Genomic DNA, 22448 nt, shown 5'->3' on the forward strand with positions numbered 1-22448 from the left:
GAACATGCCCCCCTTGACACCTTGATTTTGGGCTTCTGTCCTCCAGAATGCAGGCCATAAATATATGGTATTTTAAGCCACCTAGTTTGTGGTACTTTGTTCTGGCAACTGTAGCCATTAATATCTCTTGGACACAGTTTGAGAAACCCTGAACTAGAATCATTCAGAAGCAACCCCTCACCAACCAAGAAGATGAAATAGTCCATAGAGATTATTTTTCCCAAACTCCAGACAATATTTGTTTTATTTCTAGAATGAAATACATTTGAACAAACAGTCTATTACAGTAGTGGCAATCGCACATATCTGTATATATATTTTTCTTACTTTTTCACTTGCCAGGCTTGGTGACTTTTCTATGCACACAGGAAAACATACAGAGAGACTGTAGAATCACCAATAAACATAGGTCTGAGGCTCTGGCCTTCCCCCCTCTACAGATGCTTATGTGTAGATGAAGACCTTAACCCTTGGGTGCAGCTGGTACAGGTGGAGGGGACCAGACCTCTGACCGCTACTTGGGCTGCTCACTGCTGTTTCCAGGCTCCTCTTTTTTACATTTAATACCCAGGAAACCAAGTATTTTCATCAGCAACAAATCAACAATCTCTCCTTCCTCCGACAGCTGAAGAGGGAAAAAGAACCATGTGATGTACATAGAACCATCCTCTTTGGGGGCTTCTCTTTCTTTCTAAGGGGAAACCATGGTTTTATTTGGTCTCTGCCAAAGTCACTTGAGTATTTATTTTTTAAGATTTTATTTATTTATTTATTTGACAGAGAGAGAGAGAGATAGCAAGAGCAGGAACACAAGCAGGAGAAGTGGGAGAGGGAGAAGAGAAGCAGACTCCCCGCTGAGCAGGGAGCCCGATGCGGGGCTCGATCCCAGGACCCTGGGATCATGACCTGAGCCGAAGGCAGACGCTCAACAACTGAGCCACCCAGGCGCCCCAAAGTCACTTGAGTATTTAGAGCCAATTTTGTGTTGGGAGTCCCCTTCTTCTGGGCATCCCAAGGGTGTATGCTCCCACCTTTATCCCCAGGAGGTCCCTTCTTCCCCTGTGATGAGAATAAAATTCCCTCTACCCACCCCCAACGGAGGCTCTTAGGAATTTATGTGCAAAGACCCTTGTGCATTGCTGCTGGGAAAGCGAAATGGTGCAGCCACTTTGGGAAATCGTTTGCTGGCTTCTCAAAATTTAAACTAGTTACCATATGACTTGTTGAAATAAATTTCCAGGCCCAAGATGGAGCTGCTCCTGCCTGGCATGCCATGACAGCAAACCGAAGCTTACAGAACTTTTGTGTCCCTGTAAATGCTTCCTTGCCCAGAATTCAGTATATCAGTTCAGCCGGTCCCCAGACACCAAGCGACCTCTGGGCTCTATACTTATTTTCTTTTCTGTCTCTCCCCAAACAAGGTTGACTGTGCAGCCCTAGCCAATCAGATATATATATATTTTTCCTCTTCCTTGTTCTTTATTATTTATCCTGTAAAAGCTTCCTGCCTTCCACCCCCTTTGTACTTTTCTGAATGGAGAGTGTCCACTTCATGAAGTGTTCAAGTTTATATCACCTAAGTTATCTGCTTTAATAATTTTTTAACAGGTTCTCAGACTTGGCTGTGTGTAAAAATCACATGGGAAGATTTCAAAAATAACGGTGTTTGACTCATTCCCCCCAGGGATTTTGTGTTTATTGGTCTCAGTGCAGCAGCAGACGTCCCAAAAGCCCCCACATGATTCTAATGTAGAAGTAAGGCTGAGAATTACTGTGGTCATGAGTGGGAGTGCCACCTTGGGAATCAGGAGACCTGATTCTAGTCTGCTCTTCATTTGCTTGGCATCTTAGGGAAGTAATTTCCTCCTTCTGCACCTGTTCCCCCCCCCCCCCGCCATGAAATGAGGGCTTTGGGCTACAGTGGTCTCTCACATCCCCTTAATGTCTAATGCTGCTCAGTCTCTTCCTAGTTCAAGGTCAGTGGCTGTTGAAAAATAGGCCAAAGGGACTCACCTGATCATATTTTTGCTCCTCATTGAAGGCCACCAGGATGACAGAGATAAATAGATTCAGCACCACAAATGTCATGAAAATGATGCAAGACCCAATCAGGAAGGAGCCAAGCACTGGGCTGTAGTCTAGGACCTGTGGGGAAGAAAGCCAGTCACCCCCAGGAGTCCTGTGCCCTAATGGCCACTTCCCCTAGGCACTCTTTGAGGGAAAACTGGTTCCCAGACTAGGCAGAGCCTGGGACCAGGAAGGTCCCCTTCTGCCGGGCAGTGCTCTCAAGAGCTGCTAGGAGAGAAAAAGGACCGCATCCCCTACTCCCTACTGCCACCATTTCCAAATATGGCTACCATTCCTGGCTAGGGCCAGGAGCATTCCCTTCTAGAGACCTCCCAGCACAGCCCTCTCCTGAGTAGCCAGTGCCTGTTGTTCTCCCATAAGCTGGGGTCCCCAGGGCAAGCTATGGGCCCTAGTATGGGGCTGTCTGCCTAGAGGAAGGGAAACAATTTTATTTGTCCAAAGTTGCCCTGTGCTTACCAAGCCACGGACCCAAGGGGTAACATTCACCCAGGAGGAGGCATTTCAGGAGGGTGCTTTTTCTAATTTTCATAAAGGCTTGGTGTAGATGGCAGTGTCTATGTCCCCCACCCCCACCACACCACACCCCATTACCTCCTCATAGTTAAAGATTCCTAGCTGAAGGCTGATCATCGTTTCTGCTGCATCAAAGAGGGTTTTGTAGGAATGGAGTTTCCAACCAAATATTAACTTTGACTGTTATGGAAAGAGTCCTCGTGAACAGAGAAAGAAACCTGTTTCTTTCAGGTTTCTTTCAGAAAGTGACCTCCCCGCCCCACGCCCAACGCCTATTGATTGACAGCAGAGACAGTGTTCTGGGTCAGCCACATCCTTGGCCTGGCTGTACCTACTTTTGGTACCTACAGGGGCTTGCAAGTGGGTGTATGTACATACCCAGTTCTGTAAGGGATGCATACGCACTTTGGGGGCTCAGGCACTATTGTGTTCACTCAGATGACTGCTCTAAGACTCAGTGATGAAACTGGGCTCTTTGAGGCCCTAACCTTTGCTCTGGGGGAGTTGGGTTGGATAACATCAGGCTTCTGCCTGGACAGGGCCTTACCCGGCCTTACCCGCCCCCCACCATTGATGAGTTCCTCCTCACCACAGCACCCTTCCCCCCAAAGATTTCCACTATTGTGTCAGGCAGGCCAGGCACTCCCTTGGCTCTGAGTTGGTGACCTCTGGTCCCAGAGGACACTGCAGTATCCCTGCAGCTCCTGCACTGCAGATGGAGGACTGAATAAATCCATTTGAATTGAGGGGTCGGGTGGAGAATTTTTTATAAAATCAGACTTCAGCTTTTTAGCATATGCCCTCCATCACTGCATCAACCCACCTCACCCGATTTCTCAGGGGGAGAGGAGAAGATGGAGTAGGGTCAGAGAGTAGGGAGTCAGGGTTGAGGTGATAGGGACAGGAAGAGGAGGCGGAATGTGGAAAGGGTTAGAGAGGGAGTGGGACTGGGATAAGAGGGACCACTGGGTGCTATGGAGGTCGGGGATGGTGGAATAGGAGGCTGGGTGGGCCAAGGCAAGAACTGGGAGAGGGCTTGGGGTAGGGAGTGGGTCAGGATTGGGTGAAGGGTCACAGAGGAGTGGGAGCCATGGTATTCTGGGGAATATGGACTTGGAGAGGATGGGGGCATATTTAGATGGAGATCAAAATTTGGCAGAGGGTCTTTGTTTCCCACATTAATTGATAATAAAAGAGTTGATAACGCAATATTTTTTTCATTCACAAAAGAGATGTGATTGCCAAAAAGCTCTCAGTGTCAAGGGACTGAATGAAATGATTTTTGGCCCTATTAAGTTCATGCCTCATGTGTAAGGCATCGAGCAGTGACATAGTCTACAGATGTGTCTGTCCTCACTTCCCCTTCTCTGCCCAATTCATCTCCACATCCCCCAACACAGAGGGAATGTTCTGTGCATGTCTGCGCAATTGGGATCTTAGGAGAACTGACACATCCAGGCAGGGTCTAGATACAGAAAGGAATCCTTTATTGGAGGTAGTCAGCCCTTTCTGTCTTAGAGACTATACCCCCTCACTCTTACCCAACTGAGGTCTCCAGCCTTTGCCATTTGGGGTGGCCAGTTTATGAGCTCCCATCTAAAAAGCCCTGGACTCAGAAGCTCCACCATCTCCCTCAGGTACCAAAGTCTTCTTACCCTAACCCTCCAACCCCCCACCACTGAGAAGCCTGTGCTTCCAAGGAGACCAGCCCTGAAGGTTTCACCGAAGGAGCCACTCACTGCAATGGAGTAAGCCAGAAGCATGATAAGGATGATGATGATAAAGCCTGAAATGTCCCCCCAAGCACGGCGTAGGGCTGAAGTGATCATATTCATTTTGGGGTTCAACCTGAGCAGATGCCAAAGCTTCACTGTGGACAGCAACACCAGGAAGGCAATAATGTAGCCAAGGGCAACATCAGCCGCTGCTGTCTCACTGAAACTGATACCCCTGTGGGACCAAAACGGGAGACTGGGTCTCAGAGACTATGAGAAGCTCAGCCAGAGCTCATTTGGCCTCAGTTCAGCCCAGGATGCAGGATTAGATTTATTATGATCTCAGAGGCCATCACTTCCCACAGTAGGTCTGGGAGATAGAACTGGTCCAATCTCCCCAGCTAGGTAATGATGAGCTGGTGATGATGGTGATGGTGGTGATGATGGTTATGATATGGATGACGATAATGATGATGGAGGTAATGGTGGTGGTGATGATGGTGATAATGATAGGGCTGATGGTGATGGTGGTAAGAATGATGGTGAAGATGATGCCTATGATAGGGATGATGATGTTGATGGTAGTCATGGGACCATTTCCTAGCATTTTTGGTTAATGGCTGCAGAGCTATGGAAATCCTCCCAGTGTCAAGAGGATGGAAGTGAGGGCATTCTGTGAGCCTCCTCTCCTGGCTCGGGTTCCCTAGATGCCACATCGTCCCTCACACTTGTCTTGAGTGTATGTCTGCACTGCTCTTGCATTTGAAGGAAGGATGGAAGTATCACTCACTTTCTGTGCTAAGTAAGGACCTAATAAACCTCAACTGCATTGTCTCAACTGACCTTCAAGACCACTGGATGAGGTAAGTATTGCTGTCTCTGTTTTACAGATAAGGACGAAGAGTTGGCACAAGGTCACAGAGCTAGTGACCTAACTAGTGGTGAAAGAATGAGAGTTGGAATCCAGGCATGTCTGATTCCAAAGTCTGGGTCCTTCCTGCCCTCCCACCCTGCCCTTCATTCCCTTCACTTCCTGTATTTGCACTTTTAATTCAGTCTTAATATTGGTGTATTGTTAAAATGACATAGAACTAAGGGTGCCTGAGCAGCTCAGTCGGCTAAGCGTCCCACTCTTGATCTCAGCTCAGGTCTTGATCTCAGGCTTATGTGTTCAAGCCCCATGTTGGGCTCCATGCTGAGCATGGAGCCCACGTAAAAAAAAAAAAGAAAAAAGTAAAATGGAGTAGACCTATATCTGGTGACATAGATGGAGAAGAGGTTATTGTTAAAGGATTTCCTTTTTCCCTTGGTGCCTGTGATTCTTGACCACACCACTTCGAAGAATGAAGAGGTAGACCAGACAAAGAGTGGTGGGCAGCAAAGCAAAGTTTATTAAGCAATAGTAAAGTGATAATACAAAGCTCCTGAAGAGGGAGGGGCCCTGAGAGGCTTGCCGCTGGAGTTTCTAAGTCTAGGGGTCTTGATGGGCTTGTTGTCAGCTGTTTTAATCTGAGGAACCCTCCATGTTCCTGTCATCCAATCAGGTTTTTGTCATCCATCTGTGGGAAAGGGTGGAGGGCTCCTTCCAGGGTGGTGTAAAATCCTTTTAAAGGTGGTTTCCTCTTAGGGTGGGGCCCCTTGTCCCTGCCTGCCTTTCTTCCAACTCTCCTTCATCATTATGGAAAAAAATTACATGATCTCAAGGTTGTAAAAGCATTTAATATACATTTATAATGCCTGAATGAAAGCTACCCTTCTACCTAATCTCCTGCCTTCCAGAATCTTCCTTCCCTTTGAGCAGACTGGGGCTGCTGGTATGGATGGCTGCTTCCTCCTTTGGCTCCTGCAGCACCTTTTTCCTGCCTCTTTTAAAATACCTAACCCTCTCTCATGCCATTTAGAGCTCAGTGAAGGTCTGTGAGCTAAATGACCCAGCCTAGGGTATAGGTTAGGAATGCAGAGTTCAAATTACAGGCCCTGCATTTCCATTTCCAAATTCTCTGACCTTGGACAGACATCCTTTCTGAGCCTCAACTCCTTATCTGTAAAAAAACAAAAAAAAGATGTTCATAATTCTATCTTTCAGAAATCTGGGGAAGATTAAAGTAGATGAAATAATGCTTTTAAAGTGGTGTTTTTATAACAGTGTACAGCATCCAAGAATGAATAAATATTATCCATATCAATAAAATTAGTGGGTGAGTCAAGAAACACAATGGTTTGAAGGATTGCGATCCTAGAGACACACAAGCTAGGTTTTTGGGGTTTTTAAACAAATTTTAAGATTTTAAGTAATCTCTACACCCAACATAGGGCTCAAACTCATGATCTTGAGATTAAGAGTCGCATGTTCTACTGACTGAGCCAGCCAGGTACCCTTTAAGGATTTTATTTTAGGTAATCTCTACACCCAACATGAGGCTTGAATTTACAATCCCAAGATCAAGAGTTGCATGCTGTACTGACTGAGCCCCTCACATAAGCTAGGTTTAAATTACTTCTCTGCCACCTTTTAGCTCTGTGGCTTGGGGAAGTTACCTCTGTGAGCTTTAATTTCTTTCCTTTTTTTTTTTTTTTTTTAAAGATTGTATATATGTATGTATGTTTTTATTTGTCAGAGAGAACAAGCAGGGAGAGCAGCAGGCAGAGGGAGAAGCAGGCTCCCCACTGAGCAAGGAGCCAGATATGGGACTCGATCCCAGGATCCCGGGATCATGACCTGAGCCGAAGGCAGATGCTTAACCCACTGAGCTACCCAAGCATCCCTTCAATTTCTTTATTTGTAAAATGGAATATTGTTAATGTAAGCAGAAAGAGTTAGGGGTCCCCAGAAACAGAAAGACCTAGCTTTCTTGACATAGGAAGTCATTTTAGGCCCCCAGCCATCTTGTGAATGAATGTAAGAATAAAACAGCCATTATCAGGCCAGGAGATAGTCTGATCATATCAGGGACAATCTGTGCTAAAACAAAGCCAAGATTGACCTGATGTACATTCTTGAGTTCTCGTTGCAGGATCTAAACCCCCTTGAGTACTCAGATACCAGACCAGCTAAAGCCAGGGAAATGATAATGCTGAACTTTGCCAGCCCTAGTGACTTCCACCTGGACTCAGTTACCCTTAGATGACTTCTGCCCCAATGTCATGCTGTATTCCCCATTGTGCACACAAGCCCTTTTGAGTATGTATTCACCCTTACCTTAAAACTTCCCCAATTTTGTGGTTTGGGGAGACACTGCTTTGGGAAAGATCCTCGGTGTTCTCCTTTACTTGTTGCAAGTAAAATTCTTCCTTTTCCTACTCTCTTGGCTTGGTCTTTTGTCTTTTTTCTTTTGGCTCGACACCCACCAAGAGGCAAACCCATGTCCGGGTAGTAACAACATCTACCGCCGTGGGTTCTTGCAAGCATCTGGTGGGCTAGTGCATTTGGTCTAGCAGAGTGGACACTTTATGTAAACAGTAGCAGATGTAGGCAGACTGGTGTGCTACTACATCTTTGGGGAAGGGACCTTCACAGGGTGTCACATGGTCTTATTTTTTGGTAAGATTTGCAAAAGTAAGATATTGTTCTATTTTGTATTAAAGAGCCCTCTCAACTGCAGATGTGTCAGGCCCCAAACCTGAATCTAAGTGGTAGCTATAGTTATGTTTTTTGTTTTTTTTTTTTAAGATTTTATTTATTTGAGAGAGAGAATGAGATAGAGAGAGCATGAGAGGGGGAGGGTCAGAGGGAGAAGCAGACTCCCTGCTTAGCAGGGAGCCCGACGCGGGACTCGATCCCAGGACTCCAGGATCATGACCTGAGCTGAAGGCAGTCGCGTAACCAACTGAGCCACCCAGGCACCCTATAGTTATGTTTTTAAAGAGTGACCCTGGTGATCTGAAGGTCAACAAGATTTCAACCCACGCCTTGGGGGGGGTTCTCCCCCCCCAACCCTGGGGCCACAGAGCTGGAGGAAGCAGGTCTAGTGTGGGAGTTGGGGGCCAAGGCAGAACCACTTACTCCTCCCCATGGTTCCGGTAGCACTGGATTTCACGTTCTGCCAGGATGGCCCTCTTCACAAACATCGCCAGGGCACTCCAGCTGGCCAGGATGATGGTCAGCTCCAGAAGATTTCACTTGCTATGGAAATAGCACCACCTCTGTTTCCTCATGAGCTTGCCCTAGGAAAGGAGCTGGAGGTTCTACCAAATGCTGTAGCCAGAACTGTGCCTCCCTACCCCTTCCACCATGGCTCTCCAAACCCCCCAAGATGACCCTCCAGCAGGGGCCTACTGTATCCTGGAGAGGCTTCTCAATAAAGAAGCCATAGAGTGCCTGGGGCCTCTCCCCTGTCTTGTGCACAGCCCCCGCTCTGCTTTCATTACCAGCTTGGGCTGCTTTCATTACCAGAATTTGGGGGTACATAAGAGTAAATACAGCATCTAACAAGAAAAACATTTATCTCCGATGCAAAAAATTGGGGAATGGGAAAGAACCCCCCACCTTTCATAGAGCATTTACTTTAGAAAACTTGTAATTGTGAAATCTTTCTCTGCCTCTTTGAGACATATATAAATCTTTTTGAAAGTTAAACTAGCCTCAGGAATGTTTTTCTAAAGGACCTGGGAGCTTTCTCTTTGAAGTGGGAACACAAAGGAAAGAAGGTAGTGCCCTTCACTCCCAGTTTCCCTGGGACGGTAAAAGCCAAATGGTAGGCCCCTGGCTCCAGGTTGCAAAATTACCTTCTAGTGTGAACATGTACATTTATTTTTCCTTTTGATAAAGGCAGTTAGCAAACACAAGTGGCCACCCCAATTACCGGATGAATTTAGGGTGGACTAGTGGGACAGATGATTCCATAAATCCTCTTGAGGATTAATTACTGTTTATCTTAAGGATGTATATAAAATGGGTCCTATTTGACTGGCAATGCAAGGGTGAGACTCCTTTCTGTCTTTGGAATCTGTTAGTGGATTGCCTGGGATGTGCATCACAGTCTAGTGTCATGCTTATTCAATAAGAAAAGTTGTTTTCTTAGGGGGAAGTGGGGAGTTACCATTTAACAGGTACGGTTTCCGTTTTGTAAGAGGGAAAAAAATCTGGAGATGGATGGTAGTGATGGTTGCACGACAATGTGAATGTACGTAACGCCACTGAGCTGTACATTTAAAGATGTTTAAAGTGGTAAATTTTATGTTATATATATTTATCTACCACAATTAAAAATGAGTAATTTTGTTAAAGTAGTTTTTTTTTCCTACCTTTGTGGAGAGGTTTTCTAGATTGGCAGGAGACTGTTTTTAATCCTCTTTCCCCATCGGGTGTCACACGTCGAAAGGAATTACGCTGTATGAGTTCTAGGCCTCCCTCCTGTTTTTCCCTCTCACTAAAGAGAATCTTCCTACTGTTCTGTTCTATTTCCCTCCTCCTCACTACTCTTACGGAGAATGGATTTGTGTTTGGCTGCTAGGAGGCTAAAGTTTGCCTCCATTATAAAGGGATGGAGATGGCGGAAGATTTTAAGAACTGCTTAAGTGGCATTTTGAGAAAGATGTAAGGGCTTTGGAGAGAAGCGTTGTGTGGCAGCTGCAGGCAGAGGGTGAGGGCAATCCGGAGGGGAGGAGTGAGCTCGGGGGGTGGGTGGTGGATGGGCCTCCTTTGATGTTCTTAGGTTGCTATTTGATGACTGTTCCCTGTTGGGTTTGCAATGGTGATGCTCAGAGGCCCCATGGGATCGAGGTTTATGAGTCTGAGGTGCGACAGAGGGGTTGAGTGTCGAGTTCAGGGGTCACACTTTCTGGATTCAATTTTGGCCTTGGATAAATTCCTTAATGTCTCTTTAGGTTTCAGCTTCCTACTCTGTGAAGGGCTTCAGCTTCCTACTCTGTGAAGTGGAGCCAATAGAAACTTTCTCCTGGTATTAAAGGAGAAAATCCATTCAAGGTTCTTCGCACAATGTCTGTCACGTGGTAAACAATCAAAGTATCATCCTTACTTCAAAGTGGTTGTTGTGGCTCTTGAGCAGGGGATGGGGAGGCCCTTTCAAGATGTCTGATTTGCATTTTTGGTGGGGCAGGGGCGGGGGTATGTACCAAGCTTCAAATGAGTTCCCAGCTTCCTCAAACCACTGTCATTATCAACATCGGCACCTTCGTTTTGCAACATGGTGCTATTTAAAGTTGGCAGAGGGGATTTTTTTTCCTAATTCCCAGGGACCACAGGTGAACTGCCAGCTACCTTTGAAATTTTTGGAAGGTCTCAGTTCCTCTCCCTTCCCCACCCAGGAAGGACTACGCTCTGAGTCTCAGTTCCTGAGAGGTGCTGAAAGCTGGTCCCTGATCTGGGTCAGCCCTCAGGACTGCAGAAGGACCAAAAGGGTGCCATGGCAAACAGGTTAGCAGAACACTCCCCTCTCCTTTCTTGAGGCTTCACTCTGGGGAACGTGTGTGAGAGGGGACAGGCACACTGCTGCTTCTATCCCATGGAGCCATAGCCTACACCTCACCTGCAAAATCATGTAGTAGAGGAGGAACAGGAGGTAGATGGCCTCTGCTGCTAGCACGAAGGGGTGCCAGCCGTCAGTGAAGGGGTACAGGCGCAGGCTCTGCAGGCTCATATGTGCAAAGAAGGTTCCTGGGAAGCAAAACATGTTCTGCTTACTCCTGGTCACCCACCCGCTCAGAGCCACCACTTCTGACCAGAAGTCATCAGTGGCATGATGAAAACTCAGGCATTTTGAGGGCTGGCCAGGGCAGAAGAGAAGATAAAGGTCCTTCAGACCCACAGACCCGAGAGACTGGACACATAGTGGATGTCAAAGATAATGGACATATCAGAGGGGACGCAGGAAGCTGAGCTGGAAGAGCCACTCCCTATCCTCTGCATCTGGTGTCAGCCATTTGTGCCCTCAGTCACCTCCAGCCAAATCACACCACTCACTGAACATTCATTTACTCCAGGCTGGCTCACTTAAAGCTGGTTCACCTAAAGAGAGTTCACTGAAGATCAATTCATCTATTGACCAGTATGTCTAAAATTCAGCCTTCTTTTGAATCCTCTTTCATCCATTTATGTGTCTTATTTTGGGGGGGAGTATTGTAATGATATTTTAGTAATGATTAAAAAAAATAGTTTGATAAGGCTACCGCCTCTGAAGACAAAGCCAACCCCGAGAAGGTCAGAATGGAGAGACACAAACAACCTGAGTCCTTGCCAATATCAGTGGACTGCTTGAACCAACCAGACCTGAAACCCAATCCTCATTTCTCATTTGTAGAAACACATAATTTAGTCAGATATGTTTGGGGACAGGCTGCTTAATTGGTCCCTAAGAACCACAAAGGTGGCAAAAAGAAGTAGAACACAAGGATACAAATACCCCCCCACACACAAAAGGATTTAAAAGAAGCACTTGACAATGGCCAGTGATCATGAAAGTTGAAGGCCTTTTACTTTTCTTTCCACTATTCTGAAATTTAAAGAACTACAGGCATGTATTAGCTCTATTAAAAATGTAATTTGATACTAAAAATGGCTTAATTTTTAAAGGAGAGGTGGTTGAATTTTAGGAAAATTCGTTATCAGCTGAGGAAGCTTTGGGTCAGTGTTTTCAATAGATTTTGATAGCGTTAAAAGAGGAGGAAGGCGGGAAATGGGGAGAAAGAAATGGAACAGAACACAAACTATCAGAGTATATTGCATGTAGTGAAGGAATATATTTTTGAAGCTTTTGTCTCAGTTATGTATCTTTGTGTGTGTGTGTTGGAAAATAATGTAAAATGTACTTTGTCCTGTAGGTTGAGGTACAAGTTGTAAAATGTTGTTTTAGGTGAAATTATTTGTTACCAGGTCACCCCCTCCCCAGCCTGCCTTCCCCAGAGCAGGAAGCTCAAGGTGATGAGCTGCCTTCAGACTCCAACTGGGTTCCCTCAGGGTATCTTGGGAGACAGGCCAGAGAAAAGTAGAGGCAACTAGGAATAAAGCTGGAGCAGCCCTGGAACCTGGCCTTTGGGTGCCCAGGGAGAACCAAGACCCACCCCCAAATCTCCCAAACAACCACTGGCTCCAGAACTCTGGCCCTGGGGCAGCGAGGCCCAGCCTGGTCAGGAGGCCTGGCCCAGAGGGAGGGGAGTCTGTCTTCAGAACATTCTAGATGGGGTCACAGGCAAGGCTGCCCACCCAGGGCGCTAGTCTCCAGGGTCAGAATGATGATGCAGAACGGGTTGACGTTGGCGTTGTAAACAATGAACTCCACAAAAACGGCTCTGGTCAGTCTGTCCAGCCAGGTGTTGTCAAAGAGGTACTGGAGAATTCTGTAGGAAGAGGGCTAATTAGGAACATTTCCAACTACAGTGGCTCTCTGCCCTCTATGCCCGGGGCCATAGGGCCTTGGAGCTGCTCCTGGGAGTGATCACAGTTTCCCACCAATGGTGCAGTGTCTTTGCACCCATGGTCTCCTGGATGTTAGAGAAGAGGTCCTCAAAGTGTGGTCCCCATACTGCCGGCATCCACATCATCTGAAAACTCAGTAGAAATGCAGATTCTCAGTCCCTACCTCAGATCTCTCGAAACAAAGTCCTCTGGGGGATCTGTGTTTGGGGGATCTGTGTTTTGCTGAGCCTTCCAGGGGATTGTGACACTTTTTAAAGTTTAAGGACCACCATGTGAGAGGAACCGCATAGAAAATCAGGGGCTTAAGCAGGCAGCAATAGCAGCAGTAGAGACCTCTCTTGGGTTGGCATTTCACATGAAACCAGTTTCTGGAGGTCTGTCCACTGGTGTTGTGGAAAGAGCATGTGCTGGAGGGATTGGGGTTCAAATCCTGACTGCCTCGTAGGCAAGCTGATAACCTCTCCAGGACTCAGCCTCCTCATCTATGATAGTGTTACCACCAGTGCTTCAGGAACATTGTGAAGAGAAAATGCAATAGCATGTGTGTGTGTGTGTGTGTGTGTGTGTGTGTGTGTGTGTGTGTGTAATAGTGACAGCTGTTATTACTGGCAGCAATAGTAATGGGCATATTTTAAAATATGCCCTGTGCCCACTGGGTCTGTGTCCTGCCTGGTGTATAGAAGAGAGAATATCAGTTGTCGCAGTGGCAGGAAGACCCGTCTTGTGCTGAAATTGACTATTCCTGTCCTGTCCTTAATCCCAGGGGACCCCCGCCAGTTGTTCTCCTTGGGGGTTTGTTACCTGTGTTCCTAGAGAAGACTGAGGTGCACATGGGTTCACTAACTTGCCTGGGGCCACACAGCTAACAGGAGCAGTGCCAGGGTTTCACACTCAGGGCTCTCTAACTCTAGAGTGTACTGGGAGAGGCGGTCTGCATGGGCTGTGGATGTCCATGCACAATCATGTTGGGTATTCCAGGAATGCAAGGTCCTGGCTGGGCTTTGCCCAAGCCATTTCTTAAGGCTATGTTTGTAGTGAGCAGCCTCGAGGGATAAGGTGACATCCTTCAGACAAAGAGCACGCTTGCTTCTATCACTATAGGAACAGTGAATGCTCCATACTCAGTGCTCTTCCTTGGTACTACTGTAACTCACTGCACATAAAAACATGATTCTTCGCTAAGGATAAGAGTCTTAACCACTTCCCACTGCCTGGTGGTGGATGGCTTTGTGTGGTAGAGTTCCCCATCACTATACTGGCTTTTGCAGAGGCCACCAGACTCAGCCAATCAAGCTGAGAGTGCTGGAGAGGGACTCTGAGATTGCAGTTTCCAGGGGCCTGGAAATACAATCTGAATACTTCTGAGTCCCCCAGTCCCTCCCTACAATGACATGAATGAGCTTTGCTGCACCTGTTAATCAGACCTAGACTCTAGCAAATGGCTTTCCTTGGCCACACACGAGTCAAGTGAGTCTTACCTTGATGCACTTTTGCGATCAGTCCCCAAGGGGACCACATAACCTCCTCCCCGGTACACAGTGAGTTTGCCCCAGATGGGATACCCTCGGCATTGGCTCTGGCTCTGGTACTGCCAAGCCTGGGAAAAGCCACTGCTGTTATTGGGTATGGAGGCATTCCAGCCTTCCCCATAGTCTGACAGGTCTTCAATATCCAGGGAATATGGTGCATGGCATCCATCAAGAGAAGCCTGCAGCTGTGGGGCAAGAGGGCAAGAGCTTTCCAGGACCCTCACTTGGCGAATCTGGGAACTGCCAACCAGCTTAGAGTTCCCATCAGTGATAAAGCCTGGAGATGAAAAACAGGTGGGTCAGCCTAGCCATCAAAATTGTCTTAGTGCATCCTGGCCTGGATGCTAACGTGAACTTCAATGTACCCATTGTAAAAACAGTCAAGAGTAAGTAGTTCATGGTCAACCAAAGGCTACATTCATCACCATCTTCTTACCTTAGGTGTTTTCTACTTCCTGCATAACTTCTCTTGAGGAATGGTACCCCCACCACCTAGTCATCAACTTGGAGACACTTTGTACCCTTTCTCTCAATGCCCACATCCTAATAGTCAACAAGGCTCATCAACTCTACCTCTTCAGTGTTATCTGCACCTGTGCCCATCTCTCCATCACTCCTGCCTCTCATCCCTGCATCAGCCCCATCATTTCTCCCCAGCATCCTAACTACTCTCTATTCCAACTTCCACAAGATTCCGCAATGATCCTTCTTAAATGCAAATTTGATTATGTTACTCCCTCAGAGAAACTGTGAATGCTTTCTCAATATGAACTTCTGAGACCCTTCATGATCTGGTCCCTATTTCTCTCTCCTGCTTTGCTTCTTACTCAACTTATATCTTACACTGCAGGCACACTCAATGCTTTGTAATTCCAGGAACAGCAGTGCTGTGGTGTTTCAGGCTTGCCTTTTCTCACGTTGTCCCTTTTGCCCAGTATACTGTTTCTGCCTAGCCGATTCATGTTCGGTTATCTCTCATTTAGGAAGTCCTCCACTCTGCATCAGGGGAGGGTTAAGGCCCCTCTCTTGTGCATACACAGCCTTCTGAGGGTCTCTCCTTCAAAGCATATGGCTGATGGTGACAGTGACCCACTCCTGTTCCTAGAAAGGAGTCTGCACAAGGGGGCTGACACACGTCCTGGGGTGAAGGGAGAGTACTTGGGTAATGACTGTACAGGTTGCTCACGAGGGTGGTGTTGGCCCACATGAAGAATTCCTTGAAGCTTAACACAGCTGAAAAGCCCTGGGTGAAGCTGTGCTCAAGGTGTCTGTTGAAGTGGTAGGTGCTGGGGTCCCTCTGCCCATAGACAACCAGCAGCAGCATCCACAGGAAGCCCAGGTATGCTGAAAACGGAGGCACAGCCCCTGGTCAGGCAGAGTCCCCCACCTCCCACCAAGCCCAAGGCAGGAAGTGGAATGGCGTATAGCTCAGAATAGTCGAGGTCTTGTAGACCAGCTACTTGCCCCCATTAGACAGTGGGAAGGAGTAAAGTCCACAGATCATGAGCTTCCTGCCTGGGTTCAAATCCTGGCTCTGCCACTTCCTATCCATGTGCCCTTTACAAGTGACTTAACTCCTCTGCTTTACTCTCATCTGTGAAATGGGGATAATAATTCTATTTCACAGGGTTGTAATGAGGGAGTCAACAAATTAATATTTATTAGCACTTAAAAATAGTGCCTGCCCAGAATTCATGCTATATAAATGTTTCTTTAAAAGAATCTTCTAAAAATGGGGCTCTGCCATGTTGCAGTGCTGAGGATAGGGCAATGAAAATGACAGTTGTGTTCCTTGCCCTCGTGGAGCTCACCTGTGGACAGGTGAGTGTGATGTAAGGGCCCCTTACATACAAAGATTTAGTTTAGGATGCCAGCCATTAGAATGTGGGGGATGCAGAGCCTTTCCCAGAATCTCTGGGTCCAGGGCCTGGGAATATGCATCCCAGCAACCCCTCCCTGGGATGTATTGGGGCTCTGCCCACACCTCTGGGCTCTCGTCATTCTGTAACATGCTGCTACTCCTCTGCAAGTTCCCTGCTCTCTGCATTTGTCTGGCTGTATGTGCTGCAGGGTCCGTGTCCTCCCCGAGAGCAGCCCTCACCAGGGACCTGTGCGTGACAACCCGGGAGTGTGTACTACATGCCCCCGCAGAGGTCCCCAGCAGGACTGAGCTCCAGTTCCCACATGAAATCCACTCATCACACCTTTCACCTCCCTTCTCTTCTCTACCAGTGTTTCCCAGGATCACCTCCCAAACTAACTACTTGTACCCCAATCTGCTTATGGGGGAACCCAGACTAAGATACACAGTGATGTTGAAAGCTCCTGGTCGGTAGGCTTGGGCAGTCTTTCTGAAGACAGTCTTTGGGCTGAGAATTAAAGAATAAGGAATTAGCCGGAAGAAAAGATGGGGAGGAGGGGAGGCACATTCCAAGCAGATTAGATTAGCCTGGGCAAAGGCCTGGGGTCCAGAGAGGGCAAGGAGTCCCAGGAGCAGCAGAACATGGTGTGACCAGAGCTCAGGGCACAAGGGGCTACAAGAGGTGACTCAGGGTGTGTGGAGCAACAGTAGGAAGTATGGATTTTATCAAGGGCCATGTGGGGCCATCAAGGGATTTTAAGTGTAGGGGAGAAGCTGAGGCGAGTTGGTATTTGGAAAACAGGCCCAGAGGCAGCATGGGTCTGTCAAAGATTGCACCATTGTCTGTTCAAGTCTGTGCTGACAAGCAATGAGTGGGGAGGCTGCTGTGGGTGACCTTGGTTGCCTACCCAAGATTTCTCTGATGAAGGCAAATGCCTTCTGTTCCTTGAGATGGGTGGTTTTCATCTTCTCGATGTCAATGGCCAAAGGCGGCTGGTAAATGTCCTTTCTGCTGCATCTTTGTGCTCGAAACAAGGCAGAAGGGCCTGTGAAAGCAAAGACACGAGGACAGTCCCCCAAAGGGCAATGGACCCAGCCTCTACTTTTGCAGCCAGAAGCCTCCTCCCTCACCAGGAACAACAGGATCCACCATTCCTCTTCCTCAGGAGCCATTTCCCAATGCTGCCCTCCACGCCCCTGCCCCTGCCATCCCTGTGCTCAGAATTCTGTCCCTACTTCAGCTGGGGGATTCTTCTCATACTGAAAGCACAACGCCCTCCCTCCTGTGCTCCTGGACCCTAAGATGGATCCCTGTGTTCCCGAAACTGTAACAGATGGAAGAAGGGGGGTCACTAATATTTCCAATTCCTGTCATGTCTAAGTATATCTTTTTCAAGCCACTTTATTGAGCTATAATTTTCTTAAATTTTCCCATTGGAAGTCTACAATTCAATGATTTTAGGACATTTATAGAGTTGTGCAACCATCACCACAACGATTTTAGAACATTTTCATTAGCCCAGAAAGTCCCCTCACATCCCCATGAAGTTAGTCCCCACTCCCAGTCTGTCCCACCCTCAGCCTCATTAATCTGCTTTCTGTGTCTGTAGGTTTTTTCTGGATATTACGTATAAATGGAATCCTACAGTGCATCGTTTCTTGTGTCTGGCTTTTTTCACTTAGCATAATGGTTTGGAGTCCATCCATATTGTTGTGTAATTAGTATTTAGTTTCTTTTTTGGTATGGATACACTCCTGTTTGTTTATGCATTCACATCTAGATTGTTACTAGTGTTGGCTATTAGGAATAATGCTGCTAGGAACATTTACATACAGGTGTGTGTATAGACATATATGTTCATTTCTTTTGGGTAGATTCCTAGGAGTGGCCATTTGGCTATTTCAGATGAACCTGCTCTGAACATGTCTATACAAGTTCTTGCATGGAAATAAGTCTTCAAGTCTCTGGGATAAATGCCCAAGAATGCAATTGCTGCAGCATATGGTGAATCCATTTTTAGTTTTGAAAGGAACTGCCAAACTTGTCCAGAGTGACTGCAACATTTTACATTCCCACCAGCAGTGTGTGAATGCTCCAGTTCCTCAGCATCCTTGTCAGCATTTGGTATTATCACTACTTTTTTTTTTTTTTAAAGATTTTATTTATTTATTTGACAGAGAGACACAGCAAGAGAGGGAACACAAGCAGGGGGAGTGGGAGAGGGAGAAGCAGGTCCCCGCTGAGCAGGGAGCCCGATGCGGGGCTCGATCCCAGGACCCTGGGATCATGACCTGAGCCGAAGGCAGACTCTTAACGACTGAGCCACCCAGGTGCCCCGGTATTATCACTACTTTTAACTTTAGCCATTCTGATAGGGGTGTATTGTCCAAACTGTCTTTTGAATCCATGCCTTTCTTTCCACCCCCACTGCCAGGACATGTCACCTCTTGTCTGGACCATTCCAACAGTCTTTTCCCCACTTGTACTTTTGACCCAATACTTCTCATTTCCTAAGAGCAACCACAGTAATCTTTCCCAAATCACAAGGTAGATCATGCCTCTCTCCTATGTATCACTCCAGAACTCCAGCACTGACCTGGGTGCTACAAGGTTCTGCTCCCCACCCACCTCTTGGCCCTCGTTTTGAACCATTCTTCCCCTAATTCCCCATGCTTGGGCCACACTGTCAGTAATCACTATAAAATGACAAGCTCTGTCCCACCTCAGGGCCTTTTCAAGGGCCCAGTGTGCATTTCCTCCCTTCGCCAGGCTCCAGGAGCCAACGTAGGTACTACCTCAGCAGACAGGCCTGCACTCTCCCCTTCTCTCCCCAAGTTCTCCTCACATTTCACGCTAGCATTGTTTACTTGTTTAACGTGTCTCCCCCTGTGGGCTGTGCTTTTCAAGGGCAACCCGTTCCATCCAGTGCTGCGTTGCATTGCCGGGAGTGAGAGCAGGGATTGGCTTCAAATGGTCAAGAGGGAACCTTTGAGTACAACGAGTTAAGAGGATGGTTGCACAGCTCTAGAAATTTACTAAAATCAATGAATTACACACTCACAATGAGTGGATTTCATGTAAATCATGTGCCTAAGTCATCGAACTGTGTGTTCGATGTACTCCCTGAGTGGCTGCCAAAAGAATGAATGAATATTTAATTGTTCTGGAAGCTGGCGTCTCTTTGGACAAAAATTACTCTTTTGTCTTGGGAAGGTTTTAACGGATCTGCAAAGCCAAAACAAAAACAAATCTAAACCCTATCCTAGAGTGGAAGAATACAGGCCCATGAGGAGGAAACCACACTATATAATAATGTTAGTACAATAATATAGGTATGCCTTTTGTTTATTTGCTCCTGTTTTATTTTCCCCAAACATCAAAATCTCTGCAGTGACTATTAGAGTGTTGATTCTGTTCTGTTCACATATTTGTTTTTGTGATTATCTTATTGTAGGCATTCTCAAGAGTTTAGGTTGGGAAGTGAGAAATCAGGTTGCGGGGCAGGGGGCTGCTCAGTGGCCTCCTCCAACAGGGGTCAGCATGGCTCTGTTCTAATAAAACTTCGTTTACAAAAACAAGCAGTGGGCTAGATTTGGCCTCATGGCTGTGGTTTGCAGACCCTTGTCCTGGAACCCACCTGCAAGCATGTTCTGTTTTGGTTTTCATTCTAAAGACCAGGGCCCTGAGCCTAGGAGGAGAAAGTTGCTTGCTTGGGATTTCACAGAGAATGATGGCCAGGCAGAGTGTGGACCCCAAGGGGCCTCTTCTGGCCAAGGGGTTGTGCTTGGGTCCAGAGAGAAAGGCTAGGGTAGAGAAGGAGCAAGGTTGCTCGAGAGAGTGAAGGAGTCATTTGGTTTTGGATGGTTTGGGGCTGCTTTCCCAATCAGGGGTAAAGGAATGATGGGGCAAGAAGGTCAGCAGCTGGGCTATGTAGGGCTGTCTCAGCTTCATCGGTTTCCAGGCCCCTTCCTCCACCTATGCACCATTACCTGGGCCAGACAGACGTCCTGGGAGGGAGGTCACAGGCTCCTCCTCATTTTCCACTCTCTTCAAGACCAGTGCAAAGAAGGCTGCAAAGCATCTCAGGAAACAAACTGAGGGTTGCTGGAGTGGTGGGGGGTGGGAGGGATGGGGTGGCTGGGTGATAGACATTGGGGAGGGTATGTGCTATGGTGAGTGCTGTGAATTGTACAAGACTGATGAATCACGGACCTGTACTTCTGAAACAAATAATGCAATATATGTTAAGAAAAAAGAAAGAAGAAGAAGAAGATAGCAGGAGGGGAAGAATGAAGGGGAGTAAGTCGGAGGGGGAGACGAACCATGAGAGACGATGGACTCTGAAAAACAAACTGAGGGTTCTAGAGGGGAGGGGGGTGGGGGGATGGGTTAGCCTGGTGATGGGTATTAAAGAGGGCACATTCTGCGTGGAGCACTGGGTGTTATGGAACACTACATCAAAAACTAATGATGTAATGTATGGTGATTAACATAACAATAAAAAATTACTAAAAAAAAAAAAAGAAGGCTGCAAAGCCCAGCACCTGGAAAACACCCACTGTGAACCCCAGGCCTGGGTTGGAAACTGTCAACTCCTGGGATCTGAGAGGGGTCAGGATCAAGGCCACATCTGTGTCCTGGGCACAGAAGCCATGCTCTGAGGAAGTCAGGCGGGAACCAAGGCCATCCTGTGCCAAGAGGGGACGTGGCTGTGAAGGGAGAGGGCCAGGGCACCTGGCCACCAAGCAGAGACTGTGAATCCTGAGCTCAGCCTGCTTCTCATACCAGAGCTTTCCCACCTGCGCTCCCCTGCTGGTAGAGCTCCCTCTTATCTGTTATACTAACTCTAGTGCTGAAATACATCTCCTTCCTCCCTCCATCCTGCCCCCTTTCTTCCTGTATTAAGTAATTCATTCCATCCATGCCTTCATCTCTGCACCTAAGCTTGTGCTTCGTAGGATTCTGTGCTTTGGTTGGGAGCAAAATGGCTCACATCTCCATTCTTACTATTCTCAGACTAGATTGGAGGAGATGTCGGGAGTTGTTTATACCTTCTGATAAAGGCTATTCAGGGCAGAACTGGGGACTATCAGGTAAAATGGGGGTTAGGGATTTGGAGAGTCTCATAGGCATAAAGATTCACTGTAAATGTCCCTTCCTTTCTGCAGTCCCACCCCCCACCCCAACACAAACAGTATATTCCTACCACCTGACTCCTTCCAGGGGGAGCTGTGGCTCCAAACTCCAGGCTGGGGCTCAGTATTTCTCCAACTCTGACAGTAACTTTACATTTCAGAAATAGGAGTGCATCTTTCAAATGATGCACAGATTTAATGACTTGGTGTTTTGTTTTGTTTTGTTTTGTTTTCTGAAGGTAAAGTTCCTGTAAATTGCTGGCCTATCTCACAATTAAAACGATCTTTAGAATTGAAGAAATGTGGTATTATTCATATTTATACATGTGACCTAGGGCAAGATGTTTGTGACCTTACCTTCCTAACCTTGGGTTGTCATTTATAGAATGGAGGCGAGGACCCTCCTGAGGGTCACTGATGGTGACTTGCCACATCTTGGTAAGCCATTCGGCCTGGCCTAGAGTCTCTGTCCCAGAACCCCTGTCCCAGAACTTGGATTATCACAGAGATTATGTTCATTGTAATTCCCCACCCGGCACCAGCCCCACCTCACCGACAAGATGCTGTGTAGGTTTGTAATCAATAGACAAAGGAATGGCTGAGCCTAAGGACAAGGCAGCTGGCAGGATGGAAAGTGTGGGCAGAGGGGTCCAGGGCAACCTGACCTTCAGGGACTGGGTGACAAACACGCTCTCCACGAAGGAGACGGCCATGGAGATGAGCCACTTGAGGGAGCTGCCCGGCCCATAGTGCAGGCCGTAGAGCATGGTGAAAAAGGCTGCCACGCTGCTGGTGGCTGCCACCAGGAGCCAGCCCACTAGGACGCACCACCAGGGCAGGCCCTGAGGATGCTTGCTCGCCATCAAGAAGCTGAAATGCAGGATGGGTGTGATCAGAGTGGCACCCGCCTGGTCAAGTTCAAATCCCACTTCACCCTTACCAGCTGCATGACTGTGGCCAAACTCCTTGACCTCTCAGACCCTGTATCTCATACCCATCTCAAAGGGCTATTCTGTATTCTATCTGGCATCTCGTACCCACCTCTTTATCTGGTACCCACCTCAAAGGGCACCTTTAATTACTTCGTTTTTTTTTTTTTCTGAAGGGAAAGTTCCTGTAAATTGCTGGCCTTTCTCACAAAAAGATCTTTAGGAATTGAGGAAATATGGTATTATTCATATTATACATGTGATCTGGGTGAACATCCTTAAGGTGGCCTGGGATATACTCTC

At 47.2% G+C, this 22448-nt stretch overlaps 1 protein-coding gene across 1 annotated transcript in view; it reads right to left on the minus strand.

Annotated features, from left to right (window-relative positions):
- Positions 1–514: 514 nt before the first annotated feature.
- LOC114199561 (polycystin-1-like protein 2) overlaps positions 515–22448 on the minus strand; it is a 59805-nt gene continuing 37871 nt past the window's right edge. The window contains 12 exon segments of the mRNA XM_088026919.1: positions 515–625; positions 2014–2145; positions 2680–2781; positions 4341–4551; positions 8320–8480; positions 10805–10932; positions 12478–12611; positions 14169–14496; positions 15378–15563; positions 16989–17126; positions 20071–20162; positions 21877–22086. Coding sequence (XP_087883045.1) covers positions 515–625; positions 2014–2145; positions 2680–2781; positions 4341–4551; positions 8320–8480; positions 10805–10932; positions 12478–12611; positions 14169–14496; positions 15378–15563; positions 16989–17126; positions 20071–20162; positions 21877–22086 — 1933 coding nt within the window.

Source organism: Eumetopias jubatus, unplaced genomic scaffold (genome assembly GCF_037043125.1).
Source record: "Eumetopias jubatus isolate StellerSeaLion01/CBP00866 unplaced genomic scaffold, mEumJub1_p1.0 scaffold_10, whole genome shotgun sequence".
NCBI lineage: Eukaryota > Metazoa > Chordata > Mammalia > Carnivora > Otariidae > Eumetopias > Eumetopias jubatus.